The sequence below is a fragment of the Notothenia rossii genome (genome assembly GCF_949606895.1).
Source record: "Notothenia rossii genome assembly, chromosome: 9".
Taxonomy (NCBI): domain Eukaryota; kingdom Metazoa; phylum Chordata; class Actinopteri; order Perciformes; family Nototheniidae; genus Notothenia; species Notothenia rossii.
Window position 1 is genome coordinate 50,266,863 of NC_136907.1, and position 15,888 is coordinate 50,282,750.

Here is a 15,888-nt window from a genome sequence, read left to right on the forward strand (position 1 = left end):
ACGCTTCCGTCGAAGCTGACGCGAGCAACGCGTAGCTACGCTCCCCACAATGCAGTTCGGCGAAGCGTGACGTCACCCCATTCAAAGTGAATGGGCAGAAGCGTTGAAGCTTCAACGCACGCCGCTGTGTCGACGGGCCGTTACAGTTGGGTAAGCGCACCTGCCTGGCCAATAAAACAAAGAGATGTTGCTTGTTTGAAGATTTGGAAGTTGTGTGAGTGTATGGCCAGAGGGCAGGACTTATAAACACATTTACTACCCAATAGCATTGAGGCTGAACAAAAGGACCTTTTGACTATGTGAATGTAGTCTTTAAAAAAACAAAACATTTACTGACTTTTTCAGGATAGCTTAAGTAATGTTGTGAAATTACAACAGTGGGCCTTACAGGGTCAATCAGAATCTGCAAAGTAACAAAAATAAATGAAGTGGAGTACAAATACCAGGTTAACCTCTGAATTGTAGTGAAGTAGAATTACAAAGTAACAATAAATTGCATGTTTTACCAACACATTCACACTCCCAACTCGGCCTACGTTATGTCAGGGTCCCTGTCGTCACTTTCCAACGCAAGGGGGCAGAGGCGCGGGAAGGTATTTGGAGTGGGTGTTGCTGAGGTGCTGGACTCCAGTGAACACTATTACGGGCACTATAGAGCACGCACAAAAGCGCAAGCACCAGGGGCGCTACAGTGGAATGTTCTACTGCAACACTCCCCACACGCAAACACACAGTACACCCACGACTGTTACAATGAAGGCTCGATAATCAGCTCACGGCATATAGGCAGGGGTAAAGTGCTATTTTTTACGAGTGGGGAGCAGACCTGTCCTCCTCTAGGGGGGTCCGGGGGGATGCTCCACCGGGAAGATTTTTTTTAAATATTGAAGTTAAAAGCATCAATCTGGTGCACTTTGAGAGCAACATTAAGAGATCTATGGATACATCTCTCAACATCCATATGAAACAGAACTGTAAACAGATTTTCTTTTTCTTTATGGATATTTTACAAATCACTCCCTTTTCAAACTGTATTCTTGTTTTACTGCCATATAGTATTTCATAACTGTTTTTCCTTTATTCTCTTGTTTTTTTTATAACGATAATGATCATATGAAGGTCTACCGCGGAAATAATCTTTTGAATAATTTGTGACCAAACCGTTTGAGACCCACTGAGATCATTTAGACTAAAGTTAACTATCTAAACCTTCATAGAGTCCTTTAGCTCACCTGAGTCTCTCAGTCTGAGAGGAGAGGAGTCTCCTCCAGCTTGTTGTGGAACAAACAGCTCCACCGGTCTCTCCCTCTCCCTCTCCCTCTCTCTCTATCTCTCTCTCTCTCTCTCTCTCTCTCAAACACACACACACACACACACACACACACACACACACACACACACACACACACACACACACACACACACACACACACACACACACACACACACACACACACACACACACACACACACACACACACACACACACACAGAGAGCCGAGCTTGAATGACACAAGCACACTTTTATTTCCATGTAACTCTCTGATTGGTCTGGTGTCTTGCCTCTGTTGCATTCACTGAATACGGTAAATACAGTCCTGCCATCCTCTCTTGCGTCATGATGAGGTTCACGTAAAGCACAGTTAATGTATTATATTACTGAGGTAGAATTGTCCGGGGCTACAGAAAAAACATTCGGGGCAGGCCAAAATATTATTTTACCAACAATGTGGAATTTATTGGCTACATATTACACAGATTATGCACAGCGGGAGCAGCAATAACTGTCAAATAATAATTCAGACAGGGGAGTTGCGCACCGCCTGCCTGCCGCTAGGGGGTGCTGCAGCGCCTTCAGCACCCCCCTTCCCGCACCCATGCAAGGGGGGGCCCTTTAACGTTGAATTTCAACTTTCGGGGATGTCCATAGACTTCTATGGAGCTCCCTGAACGTATGTAGTAGACGAGTTGAGATCGCGGAGAAATGCTCTCCGCAGATCCATTCTCACAGCGTTTACCAACCTTTTTTTTACTCAATATCAAGCCACACTTATTGTTTTTACTTCTTTATTTTAATTATATTATGTCGGACATTTGTTGCTGTCAGTTAGGGGGAGAGTAGGGGCTCAGAATACTGAAATCTGTATTGTTTCATCGTTTTTTCCTTCTAATTTTGTATCATTTTCTAAACCACAGACTGTTATTTACTCAACAATAAGATACAATTATCCTTGTGTTTATTTATTTGTTTGATTGTATAATGTCGGACATTTGGAGTCCGTCAGGACCGACAGTCGGAGCAGCTCATAGTAGTTGCTGAATTTTACACCCGGAAGTAAGTATTCTCTCCGCTTTGCTTGACAAACCCCGTAATTAGTCCTCAAGCTCTGTGATTTGATGTTTGAGTGGCAGTGCGCCGAGGGTTACGCCGAGCGTCGAACAGCACTTTGAAATGGGATGGAACCACGGCATACTATCCAAAACTGGATTTGAACGGGTCGAACGGGTCCATTAACGTTAAAGACCCCCCTCACTGCGTTTGATATTGACGCCAAGGGATCCTGACATAACGTCAATATAGGCCGAGTTGGGAGTGAGAATGTGTTGGTTTTACATGCTTCTGTGTATTATTTGGGATCATTAAAGTATATCTTATCTTATCTTAAAGTGGACCTATCATGCTGTATTTAAATGATATATTGTAGGGCCATACCTATATAAGGTATATTTATACATTTCTGTTTTCAAAATACCAAACAGATCATGCATTTTAGCCATGCCTCATTTCGCTCTATGTGCTGTTTGCTGTCTACGGGCTGATTCTGTGAGCTGCAGCTGACCACGCCCCCCTGCAGGAGAGAGGGGCGTGACACGGCACCGGCACGAGTGTCATGTTACCATGCTTGCTGTGATTACGAGTGGAGAATAAACATGTTATCTCAGAGCAATGCATGTGTTCAAGCATATTACGAAATTGATCCAGAATCTGACCATGAAGAAGCGGAGGTTTTGGTGGAGGTGCAAACATCTTGGTTGCAGCAGGACGTTTCTGAATGGTTAGTTGACAAGCTGTTGTCCCTATTTATTTTACGTGAACTCTGTTTGTTACGATGCTTGCTAATGCTACTTATTCCATTTAGTTTCCATTCATATTTTGGCTAATTAGCAAGAATGTAATGTGTAGAGTTTGTAACATAGAGTTTGTAACACAAAAACAGCGGTAAATATATATTTTTACATAGGGAGACATTCATCTTTTCAGCATATACAATGGCCTCATTGCGTTTATTAATAATATACAGTCCTTTTCTTCCAACATCATGCAACAACTGTTACCGTTGGAAAGTTCAATAACTTAGGGTCATAAAAATTATAACTCCAGATGCTTAAACACCTCAGTTGTCAGCAATGTGTGTATTTACATGTGTTTTTAAAAGCTCAGTTATTGACTTCTTTCTACAGGTGTACATGTGCAAATTGCGCTGCAATGCCGTCTGAACCAGAGAATGTGTGCTGCATGGAGATACCACAGGTAACATTTTTGATAGCTTCACTAAGTTCTTTGTTTAGAGAATACATTTTTCACATGTCATTCTATATGTTTATCACACTAGGTGTCAAGACGGATGCAGGAACTTGAGCACTCTGTGCCTTGTATGGTGGATCGTCCTGGTTTGGAGCCTGTGTGCCTAAATGTGTTCTCCCTGCAGAATGCTTTCAATATCAGAGCTGAACATGGGAGACTACAGATGAGGCAAATACAGCAGTGAGTGGTTTGTTTGTTTTTGAAATTGTAAAACGTCTGCTAATATTGTTCATGAAAATAAATACTGATGTATATGGTTTTACGCAATCTTTCATTTCGTTCTGTCATTGTACATGGCGTTACTATTATATGATATACTACACAGCAATGGCATAACACACCCATGTGTACGACAAAAAAAGTCCACACACGACCTTATGCTTTTGAAAGCAGCATATACTTTACCCATCCAAACATGAATAATCATGACACATTTGATATAAACTGTCGGAACTTTATTCAAAACGGTATTCTACATAAATTTCATAGGCTTTTCACTAAATATTCTTTGCAATTATTTCAGGCGTCACAGGTATCTAGCCAACAGAAGCTTTGTGAGCTGGTGCTGGGGCTTCCTTGGACGCAAGATCAGAGTCGTCATTCCGGCCTGCATTGTCCTCAGGATTCACAGGGAGTTTCCTAATCCGCAAAACAACTATGTTGGGTTCAGACAGTCAAATTGAACCATGTAGCATAACCGGCGATGACCTTCTCCCTGTCAGGTCGCTCATACTGGAAACACAGGTCCTCTGGGATGGGTATCTTCAGAAGCTCCTGTGTGAATGGTGCAGGGTCCACAAAGACTTGGTCGAAGATGAGGTCCATCAAGTTGGCCATGTAGCCTCTGCAATGTTAAAAAAAAAGCAAAACAAATATTTGGTTTAGATTTGTATATGCATGTAAAACACTGAAAGTTGTTTCTATTTTTTTTATTTTATAATTTGTTGTGGAATACATACTTCATTTTAAAAATGTGAATATTATTGAATTTTAGCCTGGCCAGCTGTAACATAATTGTATTTGACTTTAAAGAACAAACAAAAGATAAAATAAATACACTAATTCAAGGCTACAACGTCAGAATGTCAAGATGTATCCAAAGAACATTTTAAAAACATGCTTCTAACCTGTACTTCGACGTGAACCTTGAAGGCACCTCGAGGATAGCTGTGGAAAGATGTAGCACTGAATTTCAGACTCCAGCTTACAGCTTCCTGCCTACGACCTGCCTAAGACCAGTATAGAGGAATGTTAAGCCCTCCCACTATTTTCCAAGAGGGCGTTGCCAGATTTTCAATTTCAGGTTTTAACCAGGAGATGGCGCTTCATTCACAAATACAGAAAGACAAGTTTCATGGACTTTCAGTTGTGTTTTGAAGAGCATTTGAACACATCAATATTTTAGATCAACTAAAGTATATCTAATCTTGTCATTCAATAATATATAGTCTTTATATATTAAATAATCATAATTATAATGTAAATGTTTACATTGCACTTCTTTATTTGTTATGCTCATACTTTTACCTTTACAATCGTTTGCTTTAATATGCAGTATATTTTTTGTATATTTTTGTGTTTGCTTCCTCCTGCTCCCTTTCGGACACATACTGTATGATTTATTGTTATTATTAATATGAAGATATTATTAAGATAAGATAAGATAAGATGTTACTTTATTGATTGAACATTTTAGTTTAGAACGTGCTGTCCCACGGTAATTCAGAAGGCTCACAGGTCACATTCCGACCATTATTTAAAACAATAGGTGCTTTCACACCGTCTACAGTTTGATTTGTATAGAGCAGGGGTGTCCAAACTTTTTTCACCGAGGGCCACATACAGAAAAATATGCGAAAGGTTGGGCCACTCACTAAAGTTAAGGTATATCGCCTCACCTCTAGTGTATTAACAGTAATAAAAATCAATCAATCAAATGTAGGTAAATCATTCTTGATAATTTATTATACTTAAAGAAAAAACTTTATACATCACATCTTTCTATGTATGGGTATTCATTTATCTATTTTCAAATAAAATCAATCAAATGTAGGTAAATTATTCTTGATAATTTATTATACTTAAAGAAAAAACTTTATACATCACATCTTTCTATGTATGGGTATTCATTTATCTATTTTCAAATAAAATCAATCAAATGTAGGTAAATTATTCTTGATAATTTATTGTACTTAAAGAAAAAACTTTATACATCACATCTTTCTATGTATGGGTTTTAATTTTTTTTACAAAAAGGGTTGGCAGCTCATTCTCAAAACTGCAGCCTCAGATTGCTTCTTTGTCAGGATGGGGACCCCCTTCACAGCCCTGTATAAAGAGGGAAAAATAACAGGACAAGGGAAAGGGTAGGCTTTATTTAACCTAGTTATGCAAATAATTGATTGCGGTTGTTAACATATCAGCTAACGTTTTTTAGAAAAATGTTATCAACTTTAATTGACTGAATTTATTAAGTAATTGGGCTTTTGAACACATGAATACTGTGTAATATATTTTTAACTCACCTACAATGGGAACAGCGTTGCACTTAATGGGAGCAGTGATGCTGCGCTCTGGACTGAAGGATGGCTGGCAGGTCAGGAGTAAGTTTGGTGGTTGAGATGCGAAGGACATCACAGAGATGGCTGTCGGTCATTTTGGTTCTCAATCTGCTTTTGTTCAGAGTTAACAGAGAAAATGTTTGCTCGCATATGTATGTTGTGCCAAACAGACTCGTCATTCTTTTTGCGTGGCGTCGCATCAGAGGAAACTTGGCCTTTTCCAAGCTCTGGTAGAAGTCGGGTAGGGAGAGGAGCTGATGTTGATTCTTCAGAGAATCATCACACTGCATTTCGATGAGTTCTAATTGCAGACTCTCTTCCACTTCTTCTGCATCCATCAGGAAGGGAGTTGAGAACAGCTTCATTTATTTCTCAATGACAGAAAAATCTTGGAAGCGCTGATTGAATTCTGTCATAAGAGTTGTGATCACAGACACATATTTCCCCTTTTTAGCAGAGAGGTCGGCCTGTGGATGAGCACATTTGATTTCGGACAGCGTAGGGAAGTGCGCAAGGTTGAAGTTGCGTAGTTGTGTCTCAAAAAGCTTTGCACAGAATGCTTTCATGTGTGCATAAAGTTGTGGTACAAGCTGGTCTTTGCCTTGTAGGCTCTTGTTCAGTGAGTTAAGATGACCAGTAAGATCAACTAGAAAGGCCAGGTCTGCCAACCATAGAGGATCACTCAGTTCATGAAGAGGTCGGTCCTTCTCTTTCAAAAACTGGTCAATTTCTGATCTCAGGGAATAAAACCGCTTCAGCACGGAGCCGCGACTAAGCCAGCGCACATCACAATGATAGAGTACGTCCCCGTATTCAGCATCGACATCAGATAGGAAAGCTTGAAATTCTCTGTGGTAGAGCCCTCGTGCTCGAATTATGTTGACAGTTTTCACAACTGTGGTCATCACATCGCCAAGCTCGACTGTCTTGGCACAGAGAGCTTCTTGGTGGATGATACAGTGCAATTTTACAGCCTCGCCTCCACTCTCTCGCACCTTGGCGCACACCATAGATGCCATTCCTTTGCGCTCGCCTGTCATAGCGGGAGCCCCGTCCGTTGCAACTCCACACAGCTTGTCCCATTTAAGTTGCATCTTGTTAATTGCACCTGACACGGCTTCAAAAATGTCCTTACCCGTTGTTGTGCCCTTTAGACTCCGAAGATCAAGCAGCTCCTCCGTAATGCAAAAGTTATCGTCAACTCCCCGCAAAAAAATTAACAGTTGTGCGGTGTCTGTGGCATCTGTGCTTTCATCCCATGCAATCGAGTAAAAATCAAAAGCACAAGCTTTATGTGACACTTGATTTTGTATGTTAGCTGACAAGTCTTCGATTCGCCGCACAATTGTGTTTCTGGACATGCTCACGTTGTTGAATCCCTGCATCTTTTCCGGGCACATTATTCCAGCGACTTTAATGAGGCACTGTTTAACGAAGTCACCGTCTGAGAAAGCTTTCCCGTGGCGCGCTATGAGTTGAGCTACCTCATAGCTAGCTATTGTAGCATTTTCTTGTGTTTTGTTAGCACGGTAAAAGTACTGTTGTTGAGCCTGCAGGTTAGCTACCATTTGCTTGACTTTCTCCTCTCGCTCAGCAGCAGTGTAGGACATGAAGGTCGGATGCTTGGTTTCGTAGTGTCGTCGTACATTGTACTCTTTCATCACTGCAACCGTTTCATTGCAAATCAAACAGACACATTTCCCCCTGACTTCTTTGAAGAAATATTCATTTTCCCACTGTGTTTGAAATTTTCTGCATTCACTTGCTATCTTGCGTTTCTTTGGTTCTGCCATTTTGTCGTCGCAGATTTTTTTTATTTGAAACTTTTTTTTGTGGAGAAGCTGCATTAGGACTGCAGCTAGTGAGTAGCTCCACCTACTGGTCAAACTAAGAACTACAATAAAGTCAAGTGCAAGTTTCATGTGTGGGCCACATTCTATTCTATTTTTATAATTTGCTGCGGGCCAATAACAAATGGATCCCGGGCCGCAGTTGGCCCGCGGGCCGTACTTTGGACACCCCTGGTATAGAGGGAGCTCTGTGGCTGAATGGCCAGCGATTAGGTGTGGCGCATTTATCATAGGTGATCAGAGCTAACTGCCTGCCGTCAGATTTCATTTAAAAAACAGATCTGATTTTAAGACTACTTCAGCGCTCATAAAGAATGATAAGAATAAGAATAATGCGTATTGAACTGGTTTCATTAATTAGTGAGTTTATTTAACACTAGAACCGCCAATCGCGTCAATTTGTGTGATGTGTGTTGTGTGTGTGCAATGTAACTTTTTTTCAATAAAATATTAAAGTCTCCCAGTCCGTGACTTTTCCTGAAAGTGTGTTATGTAGCACCCTATGTTGTTAAAAATTGCATTCTAATAGCGGGATCTGACAGGTTTAGGTACGCCTATACAAAAACCTCTGGCGGTTCTAGTGTTAAGGTAATTAGGCACAGTAGAAGCCCGTTTTTATCAGTAACGAATTTAGCAGTTGAACATAAAAGTCAACTAACTGAGGGTCACTTGCAATGACAGTGTTGTGTCTAACTGTAAGCTTGTCACTCAGAGTAACCTAAAGTTAATTTAGCTGCTGAGAAGAAAGATCAGGGGGGGAGGGGGGGAGAGAGCTGTGGTTGATGGGCCATTAGTTGTGTAAATACACAGCTGAGAGCTGCCGTTTCATTCAGACTGTTTAAAAAACGGTAACAAAGGACTATTTTTTCTTAGCGGATGCATGTCAATTTAAATCAATACATACAACTAATTTTTAAATCAATACATACAACTATTTTTTAAATCAATAAAAACATTTTCTAAATCCATAAAAGGATTTAAATTAATATTGGGAGTCATGTCGTTACTTTGTTGAGAATGTGGCCGTGTAATAAGCGAGATAATTTGCAGCGACTTGTTCCTTATGGGGAAAATAACACCCGTCATGTGTGTGTAGAGGTGTGTGTGGTTAAAACACTTTCATGAAGTGAAGGAGGTTTTCCTTCTATAAAACAGCTGTGGGCAGCACTGAGTGTCACGGACATGAATTCATAGATCAAGGCAGACTGGTGCACACACTCTCCTGTCCTGCCAGGCGACACGCCCGTTCTAAGCCGTGTCCCTCACTTCTCACATCCCAAGCATCCCCAAAAAGTGTATTATGTTGTTACATCTCAGATGTTATGTTTCAGTTGTGCTCTGTCTATGTTCAGTGATGCAAACTTGTCACCTTTCGGCGAAATTCGCCGTTTTGAATCCAAAATAGGTCGTTTGTGCGATTCATGTAGATCTGCAATAAACATATTTTTGGGGTATGGGAGGGTCTGGGACCCGGAGTAATCTGCGGCCGTGAGCTGTTATTTGCCATCATGACACGTATTGTGTTCTTTTTTTATATATTGTAATGAAGTACGAGCTGTGTGCTCGAGTCTTCCTGCCTGTCGGCTCTGCTCATGGATGTATAATAAGGCTCTGCTGCTCCGAGATGATGGTCGAGCTTCAGCAGCTACATTACCTACGGGTGCGTTCGTTAATATTAACTGTGAGTCCGGAGTCACTGTGGCACAGACTGGACCGCTGGTGAACAGCTGTTAGAACGGGCTGTTCAGGTGTTCAGAGCAGAGCTCCCTGTCGGAGCTGCAGAGCGTGATGTGAACTGAAAAGTTTTTCTGTGGCAATATTATTTAAGGAATCGTTGAGCTAGCTAGCTAGCATACATTGTCACTATCTGCTAACGTTAGCTTTAGCCTTCTATTTCTAATAGTTTTTTTCATAGGCTATAAACAGAGGTGGTATAAGTATATATATTGTACTTGAGTAAAAGTAGAAGTACTCAGATCTTGTACTTGAGTAAAAGTAGAAGTACTCAGGTCTTGTACTTGAGTAAAAGTAGAAGTACTCAGATCTTGTACTTGAGTAAAAGTAGAAGCACACAGATCTTGTACTAGAGTAAAAGTAGAAGTACTCAAATCTTGTACTTGAGTAAAAGTAGAAGCACACAGATCTTGTACTAGAGTAAAAGTAGAAGTACTCAAATCTTGTACTTGAGTAAAAGTAGAAGCACTCACGTCTTGTACTTGAGTAAAAGTAGAAGCACACAGATCTTGTACTAGAGTAAAAGTAGAAGTACTCAGGTCTTTTACTTGACTAAAAGTAATAGTCCCAGAGTGTAGGAATACTCTGTTACAGTAAAAGTCCTGCATTCAAAATGTTCCTCAAGTAAAAGTAGAAAAGTATTATCATCAAAATATAGTGAAAGTAGCGACAGTAAAAGTAGTCATTGTGCAGATTGGTCCATTTCAGAATTATAGATATGATATGTTTTATAATGATTGATCATGAAAGTGTTCTCAAAGCTGCTAAAGGTGCAGCTAGTTTGAATGACTTTGTATACTGCAGGGTAGCTTGTGGATTTACTCCAGGTGGAACTAAAGTCTGATTTAACACTTGATTATATTTCACTTAATTAATCTGGATCTGTGAAGTAACTAAAGGTATTAAATACATGTAGTGGAGTCAAAGTACACCATATACCTCTCAACTGTAGTGGAGTAGAAGAACAAAGTAGCAAAACATTGAAATACTTAAATAAAGTACAAGTATCTCAAAATTGTGCCCAAGTATAGTACTTGTTGAGTTTATGAACTTAGTTACTTTACACCATGTGGCTATAAAGATAAAAAGACTTAAGCCTTGCACAGAGGCATGAAAATACATTTTCAAAATGCTCAACAGTGCTGCCAAAATTATAAACTGACTGCTCCACAATTTAAAATAAATGCTTTTATATATTTCTATTAGATGTGACTCTTTGGCGTTTCTGTTATTATTAACACTGCTGCTTTAGTTGTTCTGACTGCTAAAATCCTCTGTCATTCCGTGGGGTGGGGGAGCCGGGGGCTCGGATCCTTGTCACCTTCTTCATACCTGATGAGTTTGCATCCCTGTATGTTAAAAAGCCTCAGTCACCTTAATTCATGTAATAAAAACATCTCAGGTCAGTAACACTCAAAGCTAAATGTGCAATACCATGTTCAGCTATGTTACTATTTATAATTTTATTGTTGTTACATCAGAAGATGTACATATTGAAATGATTTCTTAACTTACAGTAGGCTATTTTTTACAATGTGTGTTGGAAGGATTTATTAAATTACAATGAATATTGTCATTGTTGAAGGCTTTTAGAGAAGGGTGAACTATAAGCCTGAATTACATAACATTTTATACCTAAAAACATAAAAGCCACAATAAATAAGTCACAATTATTGTAGTTATTTTTACCTCCCGTATTGCTTTCAACCCACCAGCTTTTATGGTGTTGTTACGTCACTAACTGTAAGCTTGTCACACACAGTCTATGGTCACTCAGAGTAACCTACTGTTAATTTAGCTGCTGGAGAAGAAAGATCATGGGGGGAGGGGGGGAGAGAGCTGTGGTTGATGGGCCATTAGTTGTGTAAATACACAGCTGAGAGCTGCCGTTTCATTCAGACTGTTTAAAAAACTGTAACAACGGACTATTTTTCTTAGCGGATGAATGTGAATTTAAATCAATACAACTATTTTTTAAATCAATAAAAACATTTTCTAAATCCATAAAAGCATTTCAATTAATATTGGGAGTCATGTCGTTACTTTGTTGAGAATGTGGCCATGTAATAAGCGGGATAATTTGCAGCGACTTGTTCTTTATGGGGAAAATAACACCCTTCATCCAGATGAGGATCCCTCCGCTACACTTTGGGATCCTGATCGACCGACGAAACTCCATTAAAATATACATATTTTTGGTGAATTATTGAGTTTAGGCACGTTAATAACGTTTTAATGAAGTTGAATACAGTATATTCATATGTGTCAGTGATTTCATGTCAATTCGGCGAACATAAACATAAATGATCGTGGTGAAGATGATGATTAAATTAGGATTAAAAATCGAGAGCCGGGCTGCATTTCCTCCCGTTCGTTTTTTTCGAATAACAAAATTATTTTGTTAAATAACAACATGGTGATGTTTTGTAAATGATTACATGTCTCTTATTTAGCACAGTAGTATGATATCCGTGACATATGGATCTTAACCAAGTTCCGCTGTACATCCAGCATACTGTATCTCACTTTATTTCACATGAGCTCCAGTGTGGAACCCCACTGCACCCCCTGGTGGATCAATGATCCATTGCAGCTGGCTTCATTATAATTACATTTATCTATCACGGGGGCGGTCTCAAGTCAAGCTGGAGGTTTTCCCTTGAGCGAGGGCAGATCACGTACCAATCACGGCCCTCACGTTTCAAACTGTCTGAAATGAATCGCTACATCTGTACATGTCACACTGTGGGAAACGATATTTCGATATTTCTGGATGTATAACACATGTAGAATTTTTGACAATAAAGCTGAATTTGACTTTCGCGTGCTTGCATATTTTAACAATGCTTTTCATTTTAGCCACACTGAATTTAACTAGAAGTCATGGCTGTGTCAATTACCAGTCTGATATCGTTTTACAAAGATGACAAGAAGAGTGTAGACAGAGGAGAGAACCACTACAAGTCAGGACACGTAACAGTGCAGCCTAGATGAAGGTGTGCTTACCGGTGTTGTCAGGGCTAGCATGAGGGACAAGGTTTATAGTGTCGGTGAGTAGTGATAGCAAGAGTACCGTTAACCTAGAGTTAATTTATTCACATTAATTCCCATCAACAAATCAATTGTATGTGTCACATGAAATCTTTATTAGGCAAGGCAAGGCAAGTTTATTTATATAGCACTTTTCAACACAAGGCAATTCAAAGTGCTTTACAAAAAATGAAAGACATTAAGAAAATGGCATTTAAAATCAGTCATTAAAAAGAAAAGCTAATAAAATAAACATTAAAAGAAAAAATACATGGATCAAAGTTACATTGCAGTCTAAGATATGAATAGTTCAATTAAAAGCAGCGACAAAAAGAAAAGTCTTCAGCCTGGATTTAAAAGTAGTAAGAGTTGCAGCGGACCTGCAGGTTTCTGGGAGTTTGTTCCAGATATTTGGAGCACAATAACTGAACGCTGCTTTACCATGTTTAGTTCTGACTCTGGGGACAGAAAGCTGACCCGTCCCTGAAGACCTGAGAGATCTGGATGGTTCATCATTTAGCAGGAGGTCAGAAATGCATTTTGGTCCTAAACCATTCAGTTAAGGGGTGCACCGAATGGGAAATTCTTGGCCGAAACCGAAAATAGGAAACAGTTGGCCGAAAACCGAATGGCCGAAAATGATTAATAGAAATACATATATATAATGTATACATTTTTTACCAATGTTGTTGAGCTGCCTGATTATGGAAAAATAAATGATTATGGCAAAACTTAACTTAAATAATAATCACTATTATGGGTCCATAAAACATTTATTCAGCACTTTTGAATGCATACAGTACATTAATTCCAAGTCAAGTGCATTTTCTTTTCTCTGTAGGATAACTACAACAAAGTGCATTCAGAACAAAGCCAAGGTGCTTTAAAACTACTCTTTCTCTGATATTTTTAAATATCTCCAAGCGGCAGACATGTTGGCTGTGAGCCAGCTGCGAGCATGGTCGCGCGCCATGCTTGTCGCCGCGTTTTGATTACGTCATCACAACAACACGTTAGCTTACCAACGTAACCCTGTTCTCTGACATTCGGCCGAAAGCCGAAAGGGCCTTTTTAACCATTTTCGGCCAATAATTTTCGGTGCATCCCTAATTCAGTGCTTTATAAACAGCAGCAGTATTTTGAAATCTATTCTTTGACACACAGGAAGCCAGTGTAAAGACTTCAGAACTTGAGCGATGTGATCCACTTTCTTAGTGTTAGTGAGGACTCGAGCAGCGGTGTTCTGAATCAGCTGCAGCTTTCTAATAGATTTTTTAGTGAGACCTGTGAAGACACCATTGCAGTAGTCCAGTCTACTGAAGATAAAAGCATGGACATGTTTTTCCAAATCGTGCTGTGACATTAGTCTTTTAATCCTAGATATGTTCTTTAGGTGATAGTAAGCTGATTTAGTAACTGTTTTAATGTGACTGTTGAAAACCATAACTAATTTAACCCGCTGACAAGAGAACCCACCTCCGAAGATCGTGACTGGCTGAGGGACAGACTCGGGGTCAGGTTTTCAGGAATTTCTTGGCTTCTCTCCCCCGAGCCAGAAGAGGAACACTACAGCTTGGAAACACTTACTGTTCCTGAAATTATCAAATCTGTTGGGCATCAGGGACCTGAGGCAATTGTGGCAAGCTTGGCATTGTCTGAAGAGCAACAGAGGGCAATTCAGGTGGCTACCACTGGTCAGCGAACCAACCCAAACTGGCATTTGTTCAGGGAAGGAAGGTTGACTGCCAGCAACTTTGGAGCTGTCCTGAGGTCAAAGCGTGTGACTGCTTCCCTTATTGCCAGGGTGCTAGGGCAACAACAGGCCCTTGATGGTGTTTTGTCTGTACAGTGGGGGACTATGAATGAATGTGAGGGCGTCAGGGCATTCACCACTGCAACTCAGATGCAGGTCCATGAGTCAGATTTGTGGCTCTCCCTATCAGGAATGTTGGGGGCATCTCCAGATGGTCTGGTAGGGTCTTCCGCTGTGCTGGAGGTAAAGTGTCCCTACGGAGCCAGGGAAATGACAATTAGTGAAGCATTGCAAATCAAGGGCTTCTGTGTCAGTAAGGAAGGAGAAACATTCAGCCCGCGTGAGGAACATCCTTACTGGCACCAAGTGCAAGGTCAGTTTCACCTCACTGCAAGGAAGAAGAAATAAAAAAAATTGTGAATTGTTTTTAATTTACATTTAATCGCCTTTGCAATGTTGTGGTTGTTAGAGTGTTAGGTTTTCTGTCAGCTCGTCTGTTGGGAAGATATAAAATATTAGTGTCATGGAAGTCACACCGTCACATATACTGTAAGAGCATTAAGACATACAGTACATAGGCTAAAACAAAACATCTAAAGATATAACCTTGCACTTTGATAAGTCTCGTGAACATTTTCACTATTTTGACATTTTTATAGATCAAAATTGAACTAAAGAAATAAATGGTAGATTAATCCATATTGAAAATAGGTGTCAGCTGCTACACTAATTATAATAGTTATATTTCTTAATTAATAAGATATTACTGTATTGATCCCAATTTGGGAAATGTTTGTGTTGCAGCAGCATAACAAGAAAAACAAAATATAAGTTATTATATATACAAAAGTATGTGAGGGATGGAATATTAAATTGAATATAAATGTAAAATGTACATGTGATTTTACGTCCAAGAGAAGCTATGGAGCAGAGAGTTCTCTGCCAGCCAGAGGTGATTTGTTATTAGTTCAATATGTCAAACTGATTTCCCTGACTACAATCTTTAGTTACATGGTGAAACGTTATGCTGCTTTTACTAATTAGACTTATCATATAAGCCACACAGGTTTTAGGATAGGATGTATTCATTATCTTTACTTATGTTGCGGTCTTTTCAGCAGTGCCATCTCTAAAACGGCGATACAGTCACTACCCATCATTTACCTTTCACCGTGACATGGACAAAAATGTAACGTCAGCTTACCCCATGGCACAAATCCAGACTCTCCTTTGGAAAACATTGGCCGGGAAATGATAGAACAAGCACGTTTCATGCGAAGACCTGTGGCTGCAACCCGGAGCAAAGCAACAAACCATTGCGTAGCTAACTAGTAGCGCTAGCTTTAGCTAACGTTAGCTAACGAAACGAACTGC

General features: G+C 39.9%; 1 protein-coding gene and 1 long non-coding RNA gene across 2 annotated transcripts; one reads left to right on the forward strand and one right to left on the reverse strand.

Moving 5' to 3' along the window:
- Window positions 1-2,925: 2,925 nt before the first annotated feature.
- Window positions 2,926-4,269, forward strand: LOC307020591 (P2X purinoceptor 7-like; the record flags this gene model as incomplete). The annotated part of the gene is made up of 4 exons (XM_079652055.1): window positions 2,926-3,056; window positions 3,463-3,532; window positions 3,615-3,766; window positions 4,110-4,269. The coding sequence occupies exons 1-4, from the start codon at window positions 2,932-2,934 to the stop codon at window positions 4,267-4,269; spliced, it is 507 nt and encodes a 168-aa protein (XP_079508181.1). The 5' UTR covers window positions 2,926-2,931.
- An 8,584-nt stretch (window positions 4,270-12,853) lies between these two features.
- Window positions 12,854-15,835, reverse strand: LOC307020594. Its single transcript, XR_013802945.1, has 2 exons — window positions 15,719-15,835; window positions 12,854-14,768 (listed from the first exon to the last, which is right to left on the reverse strand). It is a non-coding gene; the product is annotated as an uncharacterized lncRNA (long non-coding RNA).
- Window positions 15,836-15,888: the final 53 nt, after the last annotated feature.